Source organism: Diabrotica virgifera, chromosome 10 (genome assembly GCF_917563875.1).
Source record: "Diabrotica virgifera virgifera chromosome 10, PGI_DIABVI_V3a".
Classification (NCBI taxonomy): domain Eukaryota; kingdom Metazoa; phylum Arthropoda; class Insecta; order Coleoptera; family Chrysomelidae; genus Diabrotica; species Diabrotica virgifera.
The window spans coordinates 147485143-147510616 of record NC_065452.1 but is presented as its reverse complement, the minus strand read 5'-3'; the positions used below and the strand labels follow the sequence as shown (position 1 = coordinate 147510616).

Below are 25474 nucleotides of genomic sequence, written 5' to 3'. Positions count from 1 at the left end.
ATGCCACGCCTTGGAACTTCGAAATTGCTGCAATTTATAGCCCTCCTAGACATAGAATCACAACTGAAGAATACGAAGAACTATTCAACAAGCTAGGTAACAAATTCATTGTTGGAGGTGATTGGAATGCTAAGCATACGAATTGGGGTTCACGACTCATTACACCAAAAGGCAGAAGCCTACTAGATGCCATCAACAACACAAACTGCACCTACTTATCGACGGGACAACCAACGTACTGGCCGTCCGATACAAATAGACTACCAGATCTACTCGACTTCTTCATCCTAAAAGGAATTGCAGCAAAATACACAAACATAGAAGCAAATTGGGATCTCTCGTCTGACCACACACCAATCATAGCAACAATCAGCACCCACATAATCAAACGACCTGAAATACCCAAGTTGACTTCCCCTAAAACTAATTGGTGTGAATTCAAGTACCAGCTTGACACGAATATAAATCTTGGAATCAGACTCAAAGAAAAGATGACATAGATAAGGCTATAAACCACTTCACTTGTCAAATTCAGCAAGCTGCATATCGAGCTACACCATCAACTCCAAAGCATGAAAACAAAAATACCACTTCGAATTATATTAGACAACTAATAGTCGAAAAACGAAGAGCAAGAGGTAGATGACAAAGAAGCAGCAACATTAATGACAAACACGAATATAATCGATTAACCAGACAATTAAAAACAGCGCTAAATGAGGCTCGCAATGCCACATTTGAACACTACATTAGTACCTTGTCTAAAGAAGATCACCCAATATGGAAGGCAACAAAACACAAAACACACCTACAGAACACAACTCGCCAATTAAGAAAGATGATGGTACTTGGGGAAGATCAGACGAGGAAAAAGCTTCAGCATTTGCAGAATACTTAGCTGGTATTTTTAAAGAACACCAAGTAGAGAATAATGATGATGAAAACTTAATAAGAGACTTCCTGGATAGTGCTTGCCCTATGACGCTCCCAATAACACCATTCAATACATCAGAAGTTAAACTAGAAATAGAAAAATGCAATAACCACAAAGCACCTGGATTTGACCTAATAACAGGATTAATACTGAAACATCTTCCGAGAAGAGCATTGGTCATGCTAACTAAAATATACAATAGTGCACTCAGACTGACATATTTCCCAATCACATGGAAATTTGCGCAAATAATAATGATTCACAAACCGGGTAAACCTCCAAATAAAACATCATCCTATCGACCAATCAGCTTGTTGCCGATAATGTCTAAGATCATCGAAAGACTACTACTTGGTAGACTGAAGAATGACATTAACCTAGATGTAGAAATACCCACACACCAGTTTGGTTTTAGAGAGAGACACTCCACAACACAACAGACTCATAGAATTATAACAAAAATCCTTACTGCTATTGAGGAAAAAAAATATTGCACAGCGGCATTCTTAGATGTAGAAAAGGCATTTGATCGAGTATGGCATACTGGACTTTTATACAAACTCAAATGTATTCTTCCAACCCCCCACTACCTAATCATGAAATCCTACATTCAAGATCGTTACTTCCAAGTAAAATATAACACAGCAACTTCCACATATTTTCCCATTAAATCAGGTGTACCACAGGGTAGTGTCCTGGGCCCTCTTCTTTACCTATTATTTACCGCAGATATCCCAACCACTGAAACAACCCAAATTTCAACATTCGCTGATGACACCACCATAATCGCTGTCAATGAGGACCCTATTATCGCGTCTGCACAACTGTAAAACCACCTTGACCAATTGGGAACATGGCTCAACAAATGGAAGGTGAAAGTAAATGAAACGAAGTCAACCCAAGTTACATTTACAAACCGAAGGGATGTATGTCCAACAATAACACTAAATGATACACAATTACCAGTCAGCACACAAGTCAAATATTTGGGACTAACCCTTGACAAAAGATTAACATGGAAGCCGCACATTCAAGCCAAGAAAACCCAGATCAACATCAAAATACGACAAATGAGCTGGCTTATTGGTCGAAAATCAAAACTCAATATTGAAAATAAACTGCTCCTGTATAAAACTATGATAAAACCAATTTGGACCTATGGTGTTCAACTCTGGGGTTGCTCAAAACCATCAAATATCAAGATAATACAAAGAGTCCAATCAAAAATATTGAGGATGATATTCAACGCACCCTGGTATGTAAGCAATAAAACCCTACACGAGGACTCAGCTACACCCTTGGTAGAGGAAGAAATTCCAAGGATCACAAAGAGCTACTTTGATGAACTGAGAAGTCATCCAAATGATGAAGCAAGACTGCTGAACACTCCTCCCGAATTCGCAAGACGACTGAAGAAACTATGGCCAACAGATTTAATAAATTAAATATACATATTGTGATCAAATGTAAAAAATTATAATAGGAGGGTTTCCACAGGGCAGCTTCTCCCTCATGTATTTAACATTCAAACTATTTGCTTATAGCTTCGATGAAGCAGATTGTAAATTAAAATATGTAATAAAAAAAATTGTGAAAAAAAAAGGTGTAAGGCTGGTGGAGTTAAGTTTGGCATTGTAGTCTCCATGCTTTTCGATCTTGTGTTAGGTTTCTTGCACTTTCCAATGTCAAACCTTTCTTCTCGACTGCTTTCCTGATTTCATCTACCCACATAACTCTTGGTCTTCTTTTTTTGTTTTTCCCCTGCACTCTCGTTCCGAACACTCGTTTTGTTAGTCTCCCGTTCGACATTTTACAAACGTGCCCGAACCATTTAAGCTGTCCCTCTACTATTTTTTCATTGGTTGGTTCTAGTTTTAAGTTTTCTCTGATTGTTTCGTTTCGTATTTTGTCTGTCCTTTTTGTGTTTGCTATTTTCATGTCAATGAAATACGTCAAATACGTCTATTTTCATGTCAATGTCCATGTCTAACTGCTATACATGATTATTAGTCTAACTACTGATCTAACGACTGCCGTTTTTACTTTCTCCGGTATCTTTTTTCCCCACAAATATTTTCATACTGTTAAATAAGCCTCCTGTTCGTCCCATTCTCTCGTTTATTTCCATGTCTTGTTTACTGTTTGATTCAATTATTACTCGTAGGTATTTAAAATATTCCATTTGCACTAGTTGTTTCCCGTCTAATTCTATTGCGTGTGTCTTCCTCGTATTTGAAATTATCATTGTTTTTGTTTTCTCTGTATTAATTTTCATATTTATGTTGGATAGTTCTTATAGGATTTCAAGATTGTTCTGTAAGTCTTCTCTGTTTTCTGCTATCAATACCATGTCGTCTGCAAATAGTAGCTGCGTCTCTTTCATTTGCCAGTATCCTAATGTTACTTTTCTCATTCTTCTCTTGGCTTTATTTATTGCTTCATCCAGTACCACTGAGAATAGCAGTGGACTAGCACGCATCCCTGTTTGACGCCTTGACTTGTAGTACATTCTTTGGATTCCTCGTTATTGGTGTATAATACAGTAAGAACGAAATATTTATGACCTATTAACTAAATGAACACAGGCGACTCGTCTTCACGGGGAAGAATGTCCGTTTATATCGAGAAGCAAATATTATTCGTAACTTAATATATTGAATGTTCGAGATAAAGTGTGTATACAGGGTGAGTCATGAGGAACTGTACATACTCTTACCTCGTATAGAGGCTCCTATGGGGAATAACAAATGACCATTAAAAAGTGTCTGCTCCCATTGTTTAATAATATACAGGGCGAGTTTCGCATTTTGACAGAAATTTGTATTCGTCATAATTTTTGAACGGTCAGATCGATGTGTCTCTTATTTTGGCCAATCGTTACACTATTACCACCTAATCAACTGATTTATTCAAACTAGAAAAAAATCAGGTCTGGCTTTAAAAAATTAGTTCGTTTGGGTCTTAGAAAAAATTTCACCCTGTATACGCTTTTTGAAAACTCTAATATGAATTTTACAAATTAGACAAATATACAATTAAAATGGCATATTTATTTTTTTCCGCACACGATTACTTAATTGTTTATAAAAAAATCAAATTTGACTATGAAATTAAAAGTTTGGTAAAGTGAATCATAGATTTAAGAAAATTAACTTTTATTACAAAAATTAATTTTTTTTAACAAATATTTAATTTATGTTACCATCCAATCAACTGATTTATTCAAACTAGAGAAAAATCAGGCCCGGATTTAAAAAATTAGTTCGTTTTGGTCTTAAAAAAATTTCACCCTGTATACGCTTTTTGAAAACTCTAATATGAATTTTACAAATTGGACAAGTAGGCAATTAAAATGGAATATTTATTTTTTTCCTCACACGATTACTTAATTTTTTATTAAAAAATCAAATTTGTCAAAATCGGAATTTTAACCAAAAATTGAAAAAAAAATGAAATCACGGTTTAACTCGCTACAACTCTGTTCCATTTTAATATTTTTTTTTCTGAAATTTTTACAGCACATATCTCTTACCATTGTGAAGACTATGAAAATTTTTGTAGACTTTCAGTCTTCTTCTCGTAAAAGTTATGAATTTTTAAAAATAAACGGTGCAGATTCGTGAATTGCAAAGTTAAATCGCAAAAATTAAGTGAAAAAATTTAAAATTTATCTATTTGATCACGTCTATGCTAAACTATAGAGTCCAAAAGAAGTGTTATGGGGAGTTTTAGATCTAGACGTGTTATAGAAAAAAAAATGGTAAAACTTTTAATTATAAGAAAAACATTGTTTTTGTAAATTAATTTTTGTAAAAAAAGTTAATTTTTTTAAATCTATGCAAAAACTTTGCCAAACTTTTTATGCATAGTCAAATTTGATTTTTTATTAAAAAATTAAGTAATCGTGTGGGGAAAAAATAAATATGCCATTTTAATTGCCTATTTGTCCTATTTGTAAAATTCGCATCAAATCTTAACATTAAATCTAACAACATTAATTAATAAAATTCATTAGATCTGTTCGAATAGCCGAATGGAACGCAAATGGTTTAGCAAACCATAAAGCAGAAGTAATCCAATTCCTAGAGGACAACATAATAGACATCCTCTTTGTATCCGAAACGCATTTCACAGAAAGAAGCGTAATTAAAATACCTCAATACTCAGTCTACCACACTAGTCACCCAGATGGAACAGCCCATGGAGGATCTGCAATAATTATAAGGAACAATATACAACATCATCAAATGCCGGAACATAAAACAGATAAGCTACAAGCAACAATACTTAATATAAATGCCACGCCTTGGAACTTCGAAATTGCTGCAATTTATAGCCCTCCTAGACATAGAATCACAACTGAAGAATACGAAGAACTATTCAACAAGCTAGGTAACAAATTCATTGTTGGAGGTGATTGGAATGCTAAGCATACGAATTGGGGTTCACGACTCATTACACCAAAAGGCAGAAGCCTACTAGATGCCATCAACAACACAAACTGCACCTACTTATCGACGGGACAACCAACGTACTGGCCGTCCGATACAAATAGACTACCAGATCTACTCGACTTCTTCATCCTAAAAGGAATTGCAGCAAAATACACAAACATAGAAGCAAATTGGGATCTCTCGTCTGACCACACACACCAATCATAGCAACAATCAGCACCCACATAATCAAACGACCTGAAATACCCAAGTTGACTTCCCCTAAAACTAATTGGTGTGAATTCAAGTACCAGCTTGACACGAATATAAATCTTGGAATCAGACTCAAAGAAAAGATGACATAGATAAGGCTATAAACCACTTCACTTGTCAAATTCAGCAAGCTGCATATCGAGCTACACCATCAACTCCAAAGCATGAAAACAAAAATACCACTTCGAATTATATTAGACAACTAATAGTCGAAAAACGAAGAGCAAGAGGTAGATGACAAAGAAGCAGCAACATTAATGACAAACACGAATATAATCGATTAACCAGACAATTAAAAACAGCGCTAAATGAGGCTCGCAATGCCACATTTGAACACTACATTAGTACCTTGTCTAAAGAAGATCACCCAATATGGAAGGCAACAAAACACAAAACACACCTACAGAACACAACTCGCCAATTAAGAAAGATGATGGTACTTGGGGAAGATCAGACGAGGAAAAAGCTTCAGCATTTGCAGAATACTTAGCTGGTATTTTTAAAGAACACCAAGTAGAGAATAATGATGATGAAAACTTAATAAGAGACTTCCTGGATAGTGCTTGCCCTATGACGCTCCCAATAACACCATTCAATACATCAGAAGTTAAACTAGAAATAGAAAAATGCAATAACCACAAAGCACCTGGATTTGACCTAATAACAGGATTAATACTGAAACATCTTCCGAGAAGAGCATTGGTCATGCTAACTAAAATATACAATAGTGCACTCAGACTGACATATTTCCCAATCACATGGAAATTTGCGCAAATAATAATGATTCACAAACCGGGTAAACCTCCAAATAAAACATCATCCTATCGACCAATCAGCTTGTTGCCGATAATGTCTAAGATCTTCGAAAGACTACTACTTGGTAGACTGAAGAATGACATTAACCTAGATGTAGAAATACCCACACACCAGTTTGGTTTTAGAGAGAGACACTCCACAACACAACAGACTCATAGAATTATAACAAAAATCCTTACTGCTATTGAGGAAAAAAAATATTGCACAGCGGCATTCTTAGATGTAGAAAAGGCATTTGATCGAGTATGGCATACTGGACTTTTATACAACTCAAATGTATTCTTCCAACCCCCCACTACCTAATCATGAAATCCTACATTCAAGATCGTTACTTCCAAGTAAAATATAACACAGCAACTTCCACATATTTTCCCATTAAATCAGGTGTACCACAGGGTAGTGTCCTGGGCCCTCTTCTTTACCTATTATTTACCGCAGATATCCCAACCACTGAAACAACCCAAATTTCAACATTCGCTGATGACACCACCATAATCGCTGTCAATGAGGACCCTATTATCGCGTCTGCACAACTGTAAAACCACCTTGACCAATTGGGAACATGGCTCAACAAATGGAAGGTGAAAGTAAATGAAACGAAGTCAACCCAAGTTACATTTACAAACCGAAGGGATGTATGTCCAACAATAACACTAAATGATACACAATTACCAGTCAGCACACAAGTCAAATATTTGGGACTAACCCTTGACAAAAGATTAACATGGAAGCCGCACATTCAAGTCAAGAAAACCCAGATCAACATCAAAATACGACAAATGAGCTGGCTTATTGGTCGAAAATCAAAACTCAATATTGAAAATAAACTGCTCCTGTATAAAACTATGATAAAACCAATTTGGACCTATGGTGTTCAACTCTGGGGTTGCTCAAAACCATCAAATATCAAGATAATACAAAGAGTCCAATCAAAAATATTGAGGATGATATTCAACGCACCCTGGTATGTAAGCAATAAAACCCTACACGAGGACTCAGCTACACCCTTGGTAGAGGAAGAAATATTCCAAGGATCACAAAGAGCTACTTTGATGAACTGAGAAGTCATCCAAATGATGAAGCAAGACTGCTGAACACTCCTCCCGAATTCGCAAGACGACTGAAGAAACTATGGCCAACAGATTTAATAAATTAAATATACATATTGTGATCAAATGTAAAAAATTATAATAGGAGGGTTTCCACAGGGCAGCTTCTCCCTCATGTATTTAACATTCAAACTATTTGCTTATAGCTTCGATGAAGCAGATTGTAAATTAAAATATGTAATAAAAAAAATTGTGAAAAAAAAAGGTGTAAGGCTGGTGGAGTTAAGTTTGGCATTGTAGTCTCCATGCTTTTCGATCTTGTGTTAGGTTTCTTGCACTTTCCAATGTCAAACCTTTCTTCTCGACTGCTTTCCTGATTTCATCTACCCACATAACTCTTGGTCTTCTTTTTTTGTTTTTCCCCTGCACTCTCGTTCCGAACACTCGTTTTGTTAGTCTCCCGTTCGACATTTTACAAACGTGCCCGAACCATTTAAGCTGTCCCTCTACTATTTTTTCATTGGTTGGTTCTAGTTTTAAGTTTTCTCTGATTGTTTCGTTTCGTATTTTGTCTGTCCTTTTTGTGTTTGCTATTTTCATGTCAATGAAATACGTCAAATACGTCTATTTTCATGTCAATGTCCATGTCTAACTGCTATACATGATTATTAGTCTAACTACTGATCTAACGACTGCCGTTTTTACTTTCTCCGGTATCTTTTTTCCCCACAAATATTTTCATACTGTTAAATAAGCCTCCTGTTCGTCCCATTCTCTCGTTTATTTCCATGTCTTGTTTACTGTTTGATTCAATTATTACTCCTAGGTATTTAAAATATTCCATTTGCACTAGTTGTTTCCCGTCTAATTCTATTGCGTGTGTCTTCCTCGTATTTGAAATTATCATTGTTTTTGTTTTCTCTGTATTAATTTTCATATTTATGTTGGATAGTTCTTATAGGATTTCAAGATTGTTCTGTAAGTCTTCTCTGTTTTCTGCTATCAATACCATGTCGTCTGCAAATAGTAGCTGCGTCTCTTTCATTTGCCAGTATCCTAATGTTACTTTTCTCATTCTTCTCTTGGCTTTATTTATTGCTTCATCCAGTACCACTGAGAATAGCAGTGGACTAGCACGCATCCCTGTTTGACGCCTTGACTTGTAGTACATTCTTTGGATTCCTCGTTATTGGTGTATAATACAGTAAGAACGAAATATTTATGACCTATTAACTAAATGAACACAGGCGACTCGTCTTCACGGGGAAGAATGTCCGTTTATATCGAGAAGCAAATATTATTCGTAACTTAATATATTGAATGTTCGAGATAAAGTGTGTATACAAGGTGAGTCATGAGGAACTGTACATACTCTTACCTCGTATAGAGGCTCCTATGGGGAATAACAAATGACCATTAAAAAGTGTCTGCTCCCATTGTTTAATAATATACAGGGCGAGTTTCGCATTTTGACAGAAATTTGTATTCGTCATAATTTTTGAACGGTCAGATCGATGTGTCTCTTATTTTGGCCAATCGTTACACTATTACCACCTAATCAACTGATTTATTCAAACTAGAAAAAAATCAGGTCTGGCTTTAAAAAATTAGTTCGTTTGGGTCTTAGAAAAAATTTCACCCTGTATACGCTTTTTGAAAACTCTAATATGAATTTTACAAATTAGACAAATATACAATTAAAATGGCATATTTATTTTTTTCCGCACACGATTACTTAATTGTTTATAAAAAAATCAAATTTGACTATGAAATTAAAAGTTTGGTAAAGTGAATCATAGATTTAAGAAAATTAACTTTTATTACAAAAATTAATTTTTTTTAACAAATATTTAATTTATGTTACCATCCAATCAACTGATTTATTCAAACTAGAGAAAAATCAGGCCCGGATTTAAAAAATTAGTTCGTTTTGGTCTTAAAAAAATTTCACCCTGTATACGCTTTTTGAAAACTCTAATATGAATTTTACAAATTGGACAAGTAGGCAATTAAAATGGAATATTTATTTTTTTCCTCACACGATTACTTAATTTTTTATTAAAAAATCAAATTTGTCAAAATCGGAATTTTAACCAAAAATTGAAAAAAAAATGAAATCACGGTTTAACTCGCTACAACTCTGTTCCATTTTAATATTTTTTTTTCTGAAATTTTTACAGCACATATCTCTTACCATTGTGAAGACTATGAAAATTTTTGTAGACTTTCAGTCTTCTTCTCGTAAAAGTTATGAATTTTTAAAAATAAACGGTGCAGATTCGTGAATTGCAAAGTTAAATCGCAAAAATTAAGTGAAAAAATTTAAAATTTATCTATTTGATCACGTCTATGCTAAACTATAGAGTCCAAAAGAAGTGTTATGGGGAGTTTTAGATCTAGACGTGTTATAGAAAAAAAAATGGTAAAACTTTTAATTATAAGAAAAACATTGTTTTTGTAAATTAATTTTTGTAAAAAAAGTTAATTTTTTTAAATCTATGCAAAAACTTTGCCAAACTTTTTATGCATAGTCAAATTTGATTTTTTATTAAAAAATTAAGTAATCGTGTGGGGAAAAAATAAATATGCCATTTTAATTGCCTATTTGTCCTATTTGTAAAATTCATGTTAGAGTTTTCAAAAAACGTATACAGGGTGAAATTTTTTCTAAGACCCAAACGAACTAATTTTTTAAACCCGAGCCTGATTTTTTTCTAGTTTGAATAAATCAGTTGATTGGGTGGTAACATAAATTAAATATTTGTTCAAAAAAACTTCATTTTTGTAATAAAAGTGAAGTTTTTTAAATCTATCTATGGTTCACTTACCAAACTTTTAATTATTCATAGTCAAATTTGATTTTTTATATAAAAAATTAAGTAATCGTGTGGGGAAAAAAATAAGTATGCCATTTTAATTGCCTATTTGTCCTATTTGTAAAATTCATATTATAGTTTTCAAAAAACCTATACAGGGTGAAACTTTTTCTAAGACCCAAACGAACTAATTTTTTAAGTCCGGGCCTGATTTTTTTCTAGTTTGAATAAATCAGTTGATTGGGTGGTAACATAAATTAAATATTTGTTCAAAAAAAATTCATTTTGGTAATAAAAGTTAATTTTTTTAAATCTATGGTTCACTTTACCAAACTTTTAATTATTCATAGTCAAATTTGATTTTTTTTTATAAAAAATTAAGTAATCATGTGGGGAAAAAATAAATATGCCATTTTAATTGCCTATTTGTCTAATTTGTAAAATTTATATTAAAGTTTTCAAAAAGCTTATACAGGGTGAAATTTTTTTCTAAGACCAAAACGAACTTATTTTTTAAATCCGGGCCTGATTTTTTTCTAGTTTGAATAAATCAGTTGATTGGGTGGTAACATAAATTAAATATTTGTTCAAAACAAATTCATTTTGGTAATAAAAGTTAATTTTTTTAAATCTATGGTTCACTTTACCAAACTTTTAATTATTCATAGTCAAATTTGATTTTTTTTTTATAAAAAATTAAGTAATCGTGTGGGGAAAAAATAAATACGCCATTTTAATTGCCTATTTGTCTAATTTGTAAAATTTATATTAAAGTTTTCAAAAAGCGTATACAGGGTGAAATTTTTTTCTAAGACCAAAACGAACTTATTTTTTAAATCCGGGCCTGATTTTTTTCTAGTTTGAATAAATCAGTTGATTGGGTGGTAACATAAATTAAATATTTGTTAAAAAAAATTAATTTTGGTAATAAAAGTTAATTTTGTTAAATCTATGGTTCACTTTACCAAACTTTTAATTCATAGTCAAATTTGATTTTGTTATAAAAAATTAAGTAATAGTGTGCGGAAAAAAAATAAATATGCCATTTTAATTGCCTATTTGTCTAATTTGTAAAATTCATATTAGAGTTTTCAAAAAGCGTATACAGGGTTAAATTTTTTCAAAGACCCAAACGAACTAATTTTTTTAAAGCCGGACCTGATTTTTTTCTAGTTTGAATAAATCAGTTGATTAGGTGGTAATAGTGTAACGATTGGCCAAAATAAGAGACACATCGATCTGATCGTTCAAAAATTATGACGAATACAAATTTCTGTCAAAATGCGAAACTCGCCCTGTATATTATTAAACAATGGGAGCAGGCACTTTTTAATGGTCATTTGTTATTCCCCATAGGGGCCTCTATACGAGGTAGGAGTATGTACAGTTCCTCATGACTCACCCTGTATAACAAAAAACTAAAATCGATTCAATATAAAATGGCTTGAACAATCCTCAAACAAGCACATATTTCTAACATTTGAATTGAATATACAGTAGGATCGCATAATTTCAGCATGAGATACAAATTAGGGTGACAATCTTTCGTGTACATACTTGAAAGAAGCAAAATTCCAGTGTCCGATAATAAAGTAAATCTAGAATTTTAATAAAATTGCTTATACGGTAGAACCCAACAAATCCGAACTAATTGGGGGGACAGCCTGTTCGGATTATCTGAAAGTTAACTTATAATTTATTCAAAGCTTTCGTTGTCGTTAATTTTGAGTCGCTGCACCGGTCTCACTCTTTCCCTCTCACACCCATCTCAGATTGATGCCACTGTTAACGGTCGTTGGCAAATCTAAAAAACCACAAGCTTTGAATAACATGAACGCTTTGCCTGTTTATTTCAGGGCCAAAAGAAAAGCATGGATGAATAGTGTACGTTTTAAGGAATGATTTAAAAAACTAGTTAAACCATCCGTTTCGAAAATTCAATAAGGAAGTGGGGCTTCCCAAAAGAGCCCTCTTTTTCTTAGACAATACTACCTTACACCCTGAGGTAATGGAGATTATATGTGACGAAATTAAAGCTGTTTTCCTACCACCAAATGTGACCCCGCTAGTGCAACCCATGGACCGGGGTGTTCTGCAGTTTACAAATCTGTATCATACAAAAAATTTGGTACGGACTGTATTAGAAGGCGAGGAAAGTTTCATTACTGACAACCTGAAAAAAAATCACTAAAAGATGCTATTTATTCTGTGGCTGAGGTCTGGGACAACTGCCTGATAGTTTAATTAGAAAATTGTGGAAAAAGTTGTGGCTAGATCTAAAGAAGGTCCATTTTTCCAATCTTCATTACAAGATAACCTCCTAGAAGTTGTATAACTTCCAGGGTGTGAAAACGAAGAAGATAGTGCAATTACAGAATGGATTGAAGCTGACGACAATGGGTACCAAGAATTTACGGATTAAGTCATTGTAGAGTTGGTTCAACCTCAAGGCAACCCTAATGAAGATGAAGAAAGCGAGGAAGAAGTTTCCCTCTCAGGTCGAGTGATATACGCAGATGCCACTAAAGCTCTGGATGTGGCTCTACGTTATGTGGAGCAAAACTCTGCTGCGTTACCGGTCGATGTATGTTTATGCGTAAATGGTTCAACATCGCTGCGTCAAGTCGCTATAACACCATGCATCAGAAGAAAGTGACCCACTTCTTTAAGATTGCGCCTTAGGGCTGTAAACGTTCTCGTAAGAGTGTGGCGATATATTTGGACAATTGGACATACGTTGACTACAAGAGAACCGACGTATGTTTATGTTTAACCTTTATAAGCACTAAGTATAAAGTACGCATTTATTTGTAAGTCATTTTAAAAGTAAGTCCTATTAAACCTACATTGTTCAATTATCTGGCTTTACTCTGTATAATAAACATTATAATATTTGCTGAAAGTAACCTTAATGATAATATAACCGATTGTGAGATTACATGTGTTGGCTTTAATATCTACAGATTTGACAGATCTTTAAGGACGAGTCCCAAACAAAGCGGTGGTGGTGTTCTGGTTTTTGTGAGCAAGAAGATACAATCTCAACGTATCTCTATTAATGAGGACAGAGTTGAGCAAATCTATATCCTATGCCAATATAAAACAACAAGGTTTGTGGTGGGTGGAGTATACATTCCCCCACAATCTTCACGAGATACTTACAGTTTGCATTGTCAATCTATAGAAGATATTACCATACGTTACACTTCACTTAACATATACATATTTGGCGATTACAACCTACCCAATGCAACTTGGCTGAATGACGAGTATGGATTAATGGTTCAGTGTCCTGGAGGGGATCCTGCAATAGATGTTGCTCAAGAGTTAGGGTTGTTAAAATTCTTTCAACACATTAATGTTCCTAATAATCGTAATGTTTCATATTCTGCGATCCGGTTCAGTATCATTCTTTCAAAGGCCTTGAAAAGGTGGCACAAGAGAGATACAGGTCTAAAACTCTTTGTATCCGCCGGATCCTTCCCTGGTTTTAAGAGGGCTACCACTCTAGCTTTTCTCCAGATTTTGGGGATTTGTAATGTACGGATGCAGCAATTCATCATTTTTACGAGCCACTCTACGGTTTTTAGTCCAAAGTTCTTTATTTGCTCTGTTCGTATGTCGTCCAGGCCAGCCGCTTTTAAGTGTACGCTTTTTTAAGTGTACTGAAAAGTTGTCTGAAGACTATTGAAACTCTGTAGAAATTACTGTTGTCTAGTAGTAGTAGTCTAGTCTAGAAAAATTTTTATTTTGTACAATATAACTGTCAAACTAATTAGGACTAGATTTGTCCCTAAAACTTCCCAAAGAAAGGAACGAACATTTAGTAAGAAATGTTTCTTTCCACCAGCTTACCATGAATGAATTCCAGTGTGGCAAAAGTTTTTTAAAAAACGCTGTGTATATTTTCAGATGAGATAATATGCTGCAGTTACCAGTGATTCTACTGGATGATATCCTAAAGAAGACAATAGCGGAAAACGGTAACCAGTTAATAAAAATATCAGAAGATATTGGTTTGAATTAAAAAAAAATTACAGGCACTCGTGGGAGTGCCGACAGAAGTGAAAACTTCTTATAATATATAATTTACGAGCTCAATGCTTTTACCCCATCCTAAAAAAAGTGCTACACCTATACCATATTCGATATACGCGATGCTTTTGCCCTATGCTATTTATGTATACATACACATAATTTATATATGTACAAAATTTATTTCAGCCAAGTGATGGCGGTCACAAATTCAATATTTTTCCCCATCCAAGAAGTGCAAAACGTCCCTAAATAAGTTTCACTTCAAATATTTATTTCGTCGAAGCGATTACGGCCCTAATTCGATACTTTTCCTCCATAAAAAAGTGCACAACGTCCCTATAAAAGTTTTCACTTAAAAAATTTATTTCGTCGAAGCGATTACGGTCGCTAATTTAATAATTTTTCCTTATCCAAAAAGTGCACAACGTTCCTCAAGAAGTTTTCACTTCAAAAATTTATTTCGTCGAGCCGATGAAGGTTCGCTAATATAATATTTTCCCCATCCAAAAAGTGCACAACGTCCCTCAAGAAGTTTCCACTTCAAAAATTGATTTCATCGAAACGATGACGGTCGCTAATTTAATACTTTTTTTACATCGAAAAAGTGCACAACGTCCCTAAATAAGTTTCACTTCAGATATTTATTTCGTTGAAACGATGACGGTCCCTAATTCAATACTTTTCCGCCATCCAAAAGTGCACAACGTTCCTAAAGAAGTTTTCACTTTAAAAATGTATTTCGTCGAAGCGATGACTGTCGCCAATTTAATAATTTTTCCCCATCCAAAAAGTGCACAACTTCCCTAAAGAAGTTTTCACTTCAAAAATTTATTGCGTCGAAGCGATAAAGGTCGCTAATTTATATTTTTTTCCCATCCAAAAAGTGCACAACGGTGTCAAGAAGTTTCCACTTCAAAAATTGATTTCATCGAAGCGATGACGGTCGCTAATTTAATGCTTTTTTCCATCGAAAAAGTGCACAACGTCCCTAACCCAGATAGCACAAGTACGTTTTATGGACATCCAATGGACGTACATCTGTGTACATTGGAACGTCCAATGGACGTCCCGCTAAGGTACAATGGACATCCGATGGACGTCCAACGAATGTCCAGAGTTCACAAAATTGGACGTCCATAGAACGTCCGTTACAAACGTACATTGTACGTTGTATTGGAGCTTTCAGTGTACACCTTATGTACATTCAATGTACGTCTTATGGACATTTGTAGGGCACTTTTCAGAAAGCAATCTAGTATCCATAATTTTGTGAATACATAGCAAAAAGCCTTTATAGGAAATTGTTCCTTATAATACTAAACTTATACTTAAAAATATTACACAAAAGACCTTTTTTATTTCTCTTTACTATAACTTCATTATAATATATACTTTATTATAGGAACTAGGAACTTTATTAATGCACGACTGCACTTGCACGATAAACAGAAAACACAAATATATCACAGGATGTATTTTCATAAAGACGAGATTCAGATAATGACGCCTTAGGAAGCATGCACATTAAAAGAGGTTTAATCTCTGTTCTGTTTCTGTTCCCAAACTATTTTTAGAGTCAGTACCGTTGTTGTATATTACAAGCAGGTTTGCCATTCTGTGAATTATCATAAATAAACCCTCCTTCAGTATTCCACAACAATTAACAGCGATAATCCCCTAAAAGTACCTGCCTAATACTACCTTTCACGACCGATAGCGCGAAGAGCGACAACGTTGTCAAGAAGATTCTCATTTAGTTTGTATTGGGACTTAATATAATAGTCGCGTTTTGTGTAAAATATCCATGGACCACAAATGGATGTCCAATGTACGTTGAAATCAAACGTCCAATGGACGTCCCGTAATGTACGTACATAGTACGTCCAGTTTTGGTCCATGGACGTTTGGACTTTAAATGTACGTTATATGGACGTACATCGGACGTTGTGTGCTATATGGGAAAGAAGTTTTACTTCAAATATTTATTTCGTCGAAGCGATGACGGTCCATAATTCAATACTTTTCCCCATCCAAAAGTGCACAACGTTCCTCAAGAAGTTTTCACTTCTCGAATTTATTTCATCGAATCGATGACGGTCGCGAAGACGGTCGATAATTTAATACTTTTTTTCCATCCAAAAAGAGCACAACGTCCCTAAAGAAGTTTTTGCTTCAAATGTTTATTTCGTCGAAGCGATGACGGTCGATTATTTATTACTTTCTCCCCATTAAAATTTAATAATTTTTCCCCATCCAAAAAGTGCACAACGTCCCTAAAAAAGTTTTCACTTCAAAAACTTATTTCGCCGAAGCGATGACGGTCGCTAATTCTATACTTCTTCCCCATCTAAAAAGTGCACAACGTTCCCAAAAGAAGTTTTCACTTTAAAAATTTATTTTGCCGTAGCGATGACGGTTGCGATGACGTTCGCTAATTCAATACTTTTTCCCTATCTAAAAAGTGCACAACGTCCCTAAAGAAATTTTCACTTCAAAAATTTATTTCGTCGAAACGATGACGGTCGCTAATTTAATAATTTTTTCCCATCCAAAAAGTGCACAACGACCGTCAAGAAGTTTCCACTTCAAAAATTGATTTCTTCGAAGCTATGACGGTCGCCAATTTAATACTTTTTCCCATCCAAAAAGTGCACAACGTCCCTAAAGAAGTTTTCACTTCAATACATATACGTACAAAATTTATTTCGCCGAAGAGATGACGGTCGCGATGACGGTCGCGAAATAAATCCTTTTTCCCTATCGAAAAATAGGTTTTACATTTATTTTAAATTTAAATACTTCTATACAATTTATGTGTAGATACACATAATATAGATACGTATAAAATTTATTTCGTCGAAGAGATGACGGTCGCGAAATAAATATTTTTTCCTCATGCTAAAATAGGTTTTACATTTATTTTAAATTTAAATACTTCTATACAATTTATATATACATACAAACAATATATAGCATAAGCGATGACGGTCGCAATGACGGTCTCGAATTCAATGCTTTTTCCCCTATCCAAAAATCGCACAACGTCCCTAAAGAAGTTTTCACTTCAAAAACTCCTACTCTACGCCCTAAAAGGCTAAAACAAATTTCATCCCAAAAAGCAACCATAGACTTTCCAACTCCGGGCAATTTACCAAAGTTATATAAAAGTACCTTTCCAATAAGTGAAGCAAATAAAACGGATTTGATAAAGATGTGCCAAGAAAATATTTTCCAGAAGAGGTGCATGCTTGAATAACAAATTTAAAAACCGGTAATTATATCGTAGATCGAATTCCAGACATAATGATGTGAGAATAATCGAAAGAAGACACATTTTACCTTTTAATTTTCTAAAAAGAATGTAGATTAGTTTATTTTTGTTGGAATAATATACAATTAACTTTTATTTTATAATTAAAAAAATTTAAAATAAAAACCAATAAAGTCAAATGTTATACTCATTCAACGAGGTAAAACCCGATAAATATCACGTTTTTTTTTTGGAAATACGTTTTTATAAATTAAACTTAAAATAAATTATTCTAACTAAATATTAAATTCTCCGCCATTTGGCTATAACAAATATTTGATAAAACTTCCTATGACGATTTTAAATCTTCTTCAAACTTCCTAAAATCTTTAATCGAGATTATCTCTAAACAATGGTTTTGTTAGTTATCGGGTTTTCGCTCGAACCCCTCGATATTCTCCTTTTCTATTTGGGTTGTTACACTTTATCCTGCTACGTGCATGTTGCCTCTGCATTCGCACTCCTATTTCTATCCCAATTTATTTTATGCTACCTTCTTCTGTTGCTACTTTAACTTGAGATCCATCTATAGTTTTTGTTAATCTGATTAGCTTTGCTGGTATATCTTGATTTTTCATTTCAATAAATAATTTATTTCTTCTAATACAGTCAAAGACTTGTCTGAAGTCGACGAAAAGGGTGTGGAGTTATATGTTGTGTTCATGGTATTTCTCGATTGTTTGGGTAATTATGTTGATTGCATCTGTAGTGGATCTGCCTTCTCTGAACCCTTGCTGATAGTCCCCAATTTTTTCTCTGTGAATTGAGTGACTTTTGGTCTTATGAGGGCTGTTAGAATCTTGTATATTGTACTCAGTAGAGATATTCCTCTTCTCCTTTCTCAACTTCCCTGTTTACTTCTCCTTTCTTAAATATTGGTATCATTCTGCCTTCTTTCAATCCTCACTCAGGTATTTCTTCTGCTTCCCATATTCTAACTATTATTTTATAGATGCATGTTAATATTTTTTCTCCTCCGTTTTTTATTACTTTGTTGGGAAATTTATCTGTGCCAGGTGTATTTTTCTGTTTCATTTTTTAATGATGGCTTCATGGTGTTTCCCATTATCCATTATCAATTTTAACCATTGGTTTGCCTTTCCTTTGTTTAGCATTTAGGTATCCAAATAGTTTAGCGCTGTCGTTACTTTTCTCTTCCTTTAACAACTCTTCCATCCACAGGTTTGTATTTAACCGAACACCAATGTAAAATCTGTATGATTTAGAAACATTTGTCTTTTGGCACCAAATATAGTTGAGCACCAAAATTTTAATATCAAATTATTTATTTTTAAGCGTTAAAGTATTGGGTTGTGAAGGACACGACAAATATTACTTGAACAGCAAAATAACCAAAAATCGGCATCAAAATATATATTTAAGCCCATTAAACAACGTAGGCATACAAAATTATACATTCAAGTATTAAAAATAAAAACATCAGTAGTTCTACGCTGCCTCGAAAGTAACACCAATAAACCAACAAGAACTAACCAATGTAAAACTAAAAATCTGTTCTAACCTATATTGATACAAAATATCACAGAAAAACCATCATAATTATATTAATGAACTGTAAGAGCTACTTTGGCCCGTGTCAGTCGCCCCTGCTTTCCTTTCATTACTAAAGGAAAGTTTTTTGTTTCAGAAGGTGGTATAGCGTATTTAAGGGGTCATATACGTTTTTCGAGCTTAAAAAGTAGTCTAAATGTAATGATAAATTGTACGAAAACTATTGGGCTAATTGATTTCATTTTTTTTTAATTTTAGAGGTGGACTCTTAAGGAGCATAAAACATGTGTTAAAATTTAAAAATAATTAAAAACATGGCGGCTGCCTCCAATGATGTAGAACGTGTTTTTTTTTCAGGTCAAACGGTGGGCATGATTCAGCTTGTAATATTTATCTGAAACAAAAATTGTTTAATTTTTATCATTTTTTAGAGTCATAGTTCTCGTGTGACGAGAGGAATTTAAGAAGAAAAAAAAAATTACGGAAATGGTCGAAATTTAAAAAAAAGTCGTAATTTTCACCAAAAAAATTGTCTTTTTTTTATTGCTATTCGAAAATGGTTAAATTTAATCAAAAAAGCTCTCGTCACACGATAGTGAATCTAATTTAGAATATGTATGCCAAAAATTACGTTAATCGGACGAACGGTTAAGCAGTTATAGTCCAGTCGGCAAGTACTTTTAGCGACGAAAAATTCCGAAGTTAATGAAATTTTAGGGTGTTGTTTGTACATGTTTAGTGATGTCAAATCCAAGTTTTCAACCTCGAGGAGGTTGTGGAAAATTTTTGGCGGCCGAAAAACCTCGAAATTTTCGGACTTGTTTCAGTTTGTTGCTCATAACTCTAAAACGGTCAATCCTACGTGAAAAGCTATTATATAGTAATTTAAAGAAGGCACAATTTCCCGTCGATCAAAAAAAAAAGTCCGGAATCGGTCCAATAGATAAACTTTTACGGGCGATCAAAAAATGACAATTTTTTCTAATTTTGTTAAAATCTGGCATATCCTCATTTTCAAAGTGCTGTAGCTTTACAACATCACTCCCAATTGCCTACCCCCCTCCCTAAACGTTGTAGAGCATCAACAGGAGAGTTCAAAAACAACAAAAATTTTAAAATTGGCCTAATTTTTCAAATTTTAGATACTGTTTTCCTAAAATTGGCATATCTCGAAAGTAGCTCCTAAAGACCTAGTAAAGACCTAGTAAAGACCTAAGGCTGTAATAAGGATTTACCTTTGCATGTAGGTGTACTCGTATATGCGGAGAACCAGGTCATACCCAAATGGTAATAAATGTAATAACTTCAAAACACTTCATTTCGCTCAAAAAGATTATATTAGTAAAACTATTCACCTTAAAACTATTCAGTAAAAGGTCATTTGCCAACTGAAAGGATTAACCTATTGTTGCATAGAAAACAGTTTCAACTTATACCTGTAAAAGATAAGTGAACTTTTAGTCAGGGAATTCCTTTAAAATGTGTTCAATTTTTATAAACAATCACGCCTATTCTGTAACTCATTTCGATGATAGAAGTCAGTAAAATCGAATAGAAGTGGCCAAGTCGAATAGAAATAGTCCAAATCCGTATTCCATAACTACTTCGGAATCTCTACAATCGTAATGTGAATAGAAATCACTTCGACAGCATTTACCCTGTCGAGATGAGATTTCGATTATCGGAATTGTGGTTGACGCAAGCGCATTTTGTTTTGTTTTGACGTTTATATTTTATATATAAAAATAATTGATTACTACTTATTTTATAATTATTTATAGTGTTTGTACCTTTTTTAGCTGCTTAATTTTTAGTCTGTGGTGTTATTTGTAATTATATATTTAATTTAGACATGTTGTACGAGTATGAATTGGACCTTGGACCTAACCTTATTTATTTGCTATTTGGCTTGGCACATGAATGAACGTTTGCCTCTCGCAGTGTTGCCATCATTTTGTTGGTAATTTCTTGTACAATTTCAATCAACGGTATAATGTACAAGAATAGCATACGATAGACTTCTGATGCGTTGATGGATAAATATATTATACCAGTATCATTTTATAACTAGACTCCTTTCTTAAACAATGCCAGTATACTTGTATATTTATCAGTCAACGCTCATAGTCTGAACAAATTATAGAAAAGATGCCATTTTTTGGAAAATTTGTTTAGCAGTTATTTCAGCTCTAATTGAATCTTAAAGATTGCATATTATTAGTAATATCGATTTTAAATTATATATTAATAATAATGAATTAGTAACATCAATTTAAATATCTTTGATTTAAAACCATTTATACTTCTTATCTTCACTTATCTTTTTTATTTATCAGTTTATCTTCTTTTTTATATCAATTTTAATTAACTTTAATACTTTATTTATTTTTCAAAACTTGAGGATAGTATGAAAACATTGAGGATATGGCAACGATGTCATATTGTAAATTTAGATCCAGTCACAGAACAATAATTTCGCTAGTTAATGCGGGGTTGCCACCACCTCAGAACCGCGTGAAATAGAAGTCAGGGATTTCGATTACGATATGAGTTACAGAATACCAATCCAAACACAAAAATGATGCGATAGATATCAAACATTCCGATTTTGGGTAATTACGATTCGACTTGGTCATTTCTATTCGATTTGTTAAAAGTTACAGAATAGGGCTGATTAGCTATTGATTCAAGTGTTTTTATTTTCTGGCAAATAAAATGAAAATTTCCAATCAAATTAGTTTTTTTTTTCACATATACATTTTGGATATTTTTCCTCTTATTCAAAACAACACTAACTTTTACAACTATTTTATTTTAATTTTATTTTGCTTTTCGTCATAACATCAGTCAGATTTTAGTAGTATTTATTAAATAATATTGACAACCGTTATAAAATATACATGAATTTATTAAATAAATGCAACAAAAGTAAGGAGTTTGAAGTTTTAAATTAACTTGAAAATATGAATCGGGTTTTAGGGTCCTGCACTGAATGTGTTAACTCTGCGGTATAATATTTACGTGTATTTATATTTGTATATATTATCAATTCTATCAATAAACCGCAAAATGTAGGTGCAACCTTATTTTTTTAATCACTTTGTGTATCAAATACAAATTCAACTTAAATATGTTCAATCAGTTTTTATTTATATATCAATACATTCGTTTTTGTTTCATTAAGAATTGAAGAAAAAGTATTTAAGAACTTTTCAGCCTTCTTTCAGCTTTAGAGGCGCATTTTTCGCTCAAAGCAAGATATGTTTCATATTCATAACCTTCTATCTTTTACCGTAAGTTTGATAGAATAAAAGATTTTACATTAGGGAACCAGTTCAAAAAACATATTAAAAATTGGAACAACGGGATTATTTCTTAGTTGACCCATTTTTTTACGCTATTTGCACTGGCCTATACCTACAGATATTTTCTACTAAAGGATAATAAATCCTGACCGATGAAATATCCTGATAATATGGATACGGTAGATTTAAATACATATATCTTCAATAATCCTACATACATAGGTAAATCCTTATTACGTCCCTAGGTCGATACGGAATGGTATCAGAGACGATTGTGGGTTATAGGGTTGAATAAGCCCCAGGAAAGAGCATAAAACCAGGTGGGAGCTACTTTCGAGAAACGCCAATTTTAAAAAAACAGGTTCTAAAATTTCAAAAATTAGGCCAATTTTAAAATTTTTGTGGTTTTTGAACTCTCTTGTTGATGCTCTACAACTTTTAGGGAGGGGGTTGGCAATTGGGAGTGATGCTGTAAAGCTACAGCACTTTGAAAATGAGGTTATGCTAGATTTTAACAAAATTAGAAAAAATTGTCATTTTTTGATCGCCCGTAAAAGTTTATCTATTGGACCGATTCCGGACTTTTTTTTTGATCGACGGGAAATTGTGCCGTCTTTAAATTACTATATGATAGCTTTTCACGTAGGATTGACCGTTTTAGAGTTAAGAGCGACAAACTGAAACAAGTCTGAAAATTTCGAGGTTTTTCGGCCGTCAAAAATTTTCCACAACCTCCTCGAGGTCGAAAACTTGGATTTGACATCAGTAAACATGTACAAACAACATCCTAAAATTTCATTAACTTCGGAATTTTTCGTCGTGACGCCCCTTTTCCACAACCTGCCGACCGGACTATTATCATGCCCACCGTTTGACCTCACCAAAAAAACATGTTCTACGCCACTGGACGCAGCCGCCATGTTTTTAATTATTTTTTAACTTTTAACATATGTTTTATGCTCCACCTTTAAAATTAAAAAAAAAATGAAATCAATTAGCCCAATAGTTTTCGTACAATTTATCATTACATTTAGACTACTTTTTAAGCTCGAGAAACGTATATGACCCCTTAAGCCAAATGGTCATTCCAAAAACATGTTCGCACATATATTCCTTGATGAACATTGGACAATAAATTAGAAGTACCTTGCACCCAGTCATCTTTTTTCTTCGGCAAAAACACTTTACATTCACTAAAACACTGTATCATGTAATCATCAAATTTGGTCCATGACTAAAATGAGTTTTGTCTTCATATTCATGTTTTTGGGCACCCTCTTAGGTAGTTTAGCCCTTTCTTCTTCAGCCTTGTTCGTCCACTGCTGGACATAGGCCTCTTCCATTTGCTTCCATCGATTTCTACTCTTGGTAATTCTCATCCACTGCTTGCCCGCGACTTGTTTGATATCATCTACCCACCTCTTCTGTGGTCTGCCTACTCATCGCCTGTTCTCTCTTGGTCTCCAGTTTGTTAGTCTCTGTCCATTTTTCGGGATTATCTCGGGCAACATGTCCGACCCATTGCCACTTGAGCCTTGCTATACATTCTGCGACATCAGTAATCCTTGTTCTTTCACGAATGTCGATATTTCGAATTCTGTCTCTCAAACTAATCCCTAGCATGGCCCTCTCCATCGCTCTTTGGGTTGTACTGAGCTACTCTAAGGTTTTCTTTGTAAAGGCCATGGTCTCTCATCCATATGTAGTTACATTCAAGATACATTTGTCATAAACTCTATGTTTTAGACACATTGGTATATCTTTATTCTTCAAGATAAAGCTTAACTTGCCGAAAGTTACCTAAGACAATTGTATGCATCTTTTTATTTCGGCTATTTGGTTTTCTTTGCCGATTTTAATGTTATGTCCAAGATTATAATATAGTGGTCTACATTTTCAAGACTGACGTTGTCAATAAAAAGATTAGTTTGTACATTACTCATTATTTTTGTTTTCTGAAGATTCATTTTGAGATCTATTTTATTTGATTGCTGGTTTAATTCCTTCATCATTTGCTCCAGTTCCTTGATATCTGTACTGAATAATACTATGTCGTCCGCAAACCTCAAATGACTCAAACATACACCATCAATGTTTAGACCTTTTTCGCCCCAGTCGAGCTGTTTGAATACATTTTAAAATGCTAAGGTAAAAAGTTTTGGTGAAATAGTATCACTTTGTCTAATACCTTTACCAACGCGTATTTTTTCGGTTTTTTCGTCTTCATTGATTTTGATGTGGAATGTGGCCTGTTCATAAATGTTTTTAATGAGTGTAGTGTACCGTGAGTCTATTCGAGCTTCCCTTAAGGCTGACAAAAAGGATCAGGTTTCAATACTGTCGAAAGCCTTGTGAAAGTCAATAAATGCCATATGTAAAGGTACATTATACAAAGTGTCCCGAAAAGATTGGTCATAAATTATACCACATATTCTGGGGTCAAAAATAGGTTGATTGAACCTCACTTACCTATATACAATAGTGCACACAAAAAAAGTTACAGCCCATTGAAGTTAGAAAATAAAAATCGATTTTTTTTCATATATCGAAAACTCTCGGAGATTTTTTATTGAAAATGGACATGTGGCATTTTTATGGCAGCAACATCTTAAAAAAAAATTAAAGTGAAATTTGTGCACCCCATAAAAATTTTATGGGGGTTTTGTTCCCTTAAACCCCCCAAACTTTTGTGTACGTTCCAATTAAATTATTATTGTGACACCATTGGTTAAACACAATGTTTTTAAAACTTTTTTGCCTCTTAGTACTTTTTCGATAAGCCAGTGTTTATCGAGATATTTTGAATATTTGTCGAATCCACCACATATTTGTAGGTATATGGTATACGATTATAGCGACCTGTTAATAATCTGAAAATTTATTTATAATTTACATTTTTAGGTATATTTTGAAAAAGAAGCTACATCTCAAGAAAAGGTGACATGAAAAAAGACTAAGAGGCAAAAGTTTTAAAAACACTGTGTTTAA

At 33.6% G+C, this 25474-nt stretch overlaps 2 protein-coding genes across 31 annotated transcripts in view; one reads left to right on the top strand and one right to left on the bottom strand.

Moving 5' to 3' along the window:
- The window catches only part of LOC126893466 (protein claret segregational-like), a 649821-nt gene that overhangs the window by 311888 nt on the left and 312459 nt on the right, over positions 1-25474 (top strand). The gene's annotated exons all lie outside the window — the stretch shown is intronic.
- The window catches only part of LOC126893469 (protein disulfide-isomerase A6 homolog), a 504458-nt gene that overhangs the window by 291685 nt on the left and 187299 nt on the right, over positions 1-25474 (bottom strand). Inside the window, exon 8 of one of the 10 annotated variants that reach the window (XM_050663727.1) lies at positions 19029-19575. The exons of the other annotated variants lie outside the window; for them this stretch is intronic. Within the exon in view, the coding sequence (XP_050519684.1) occupies positions 19572-19575 (4 nt within the window). The 3' untranslated portion in view covers positions 19029-19571. Of the gene's footprint in view, positions 1-19028; positions 19576-25474 lie in introns of those variants that run through there. 10 annotated transcript variants of the gene reach the window in all.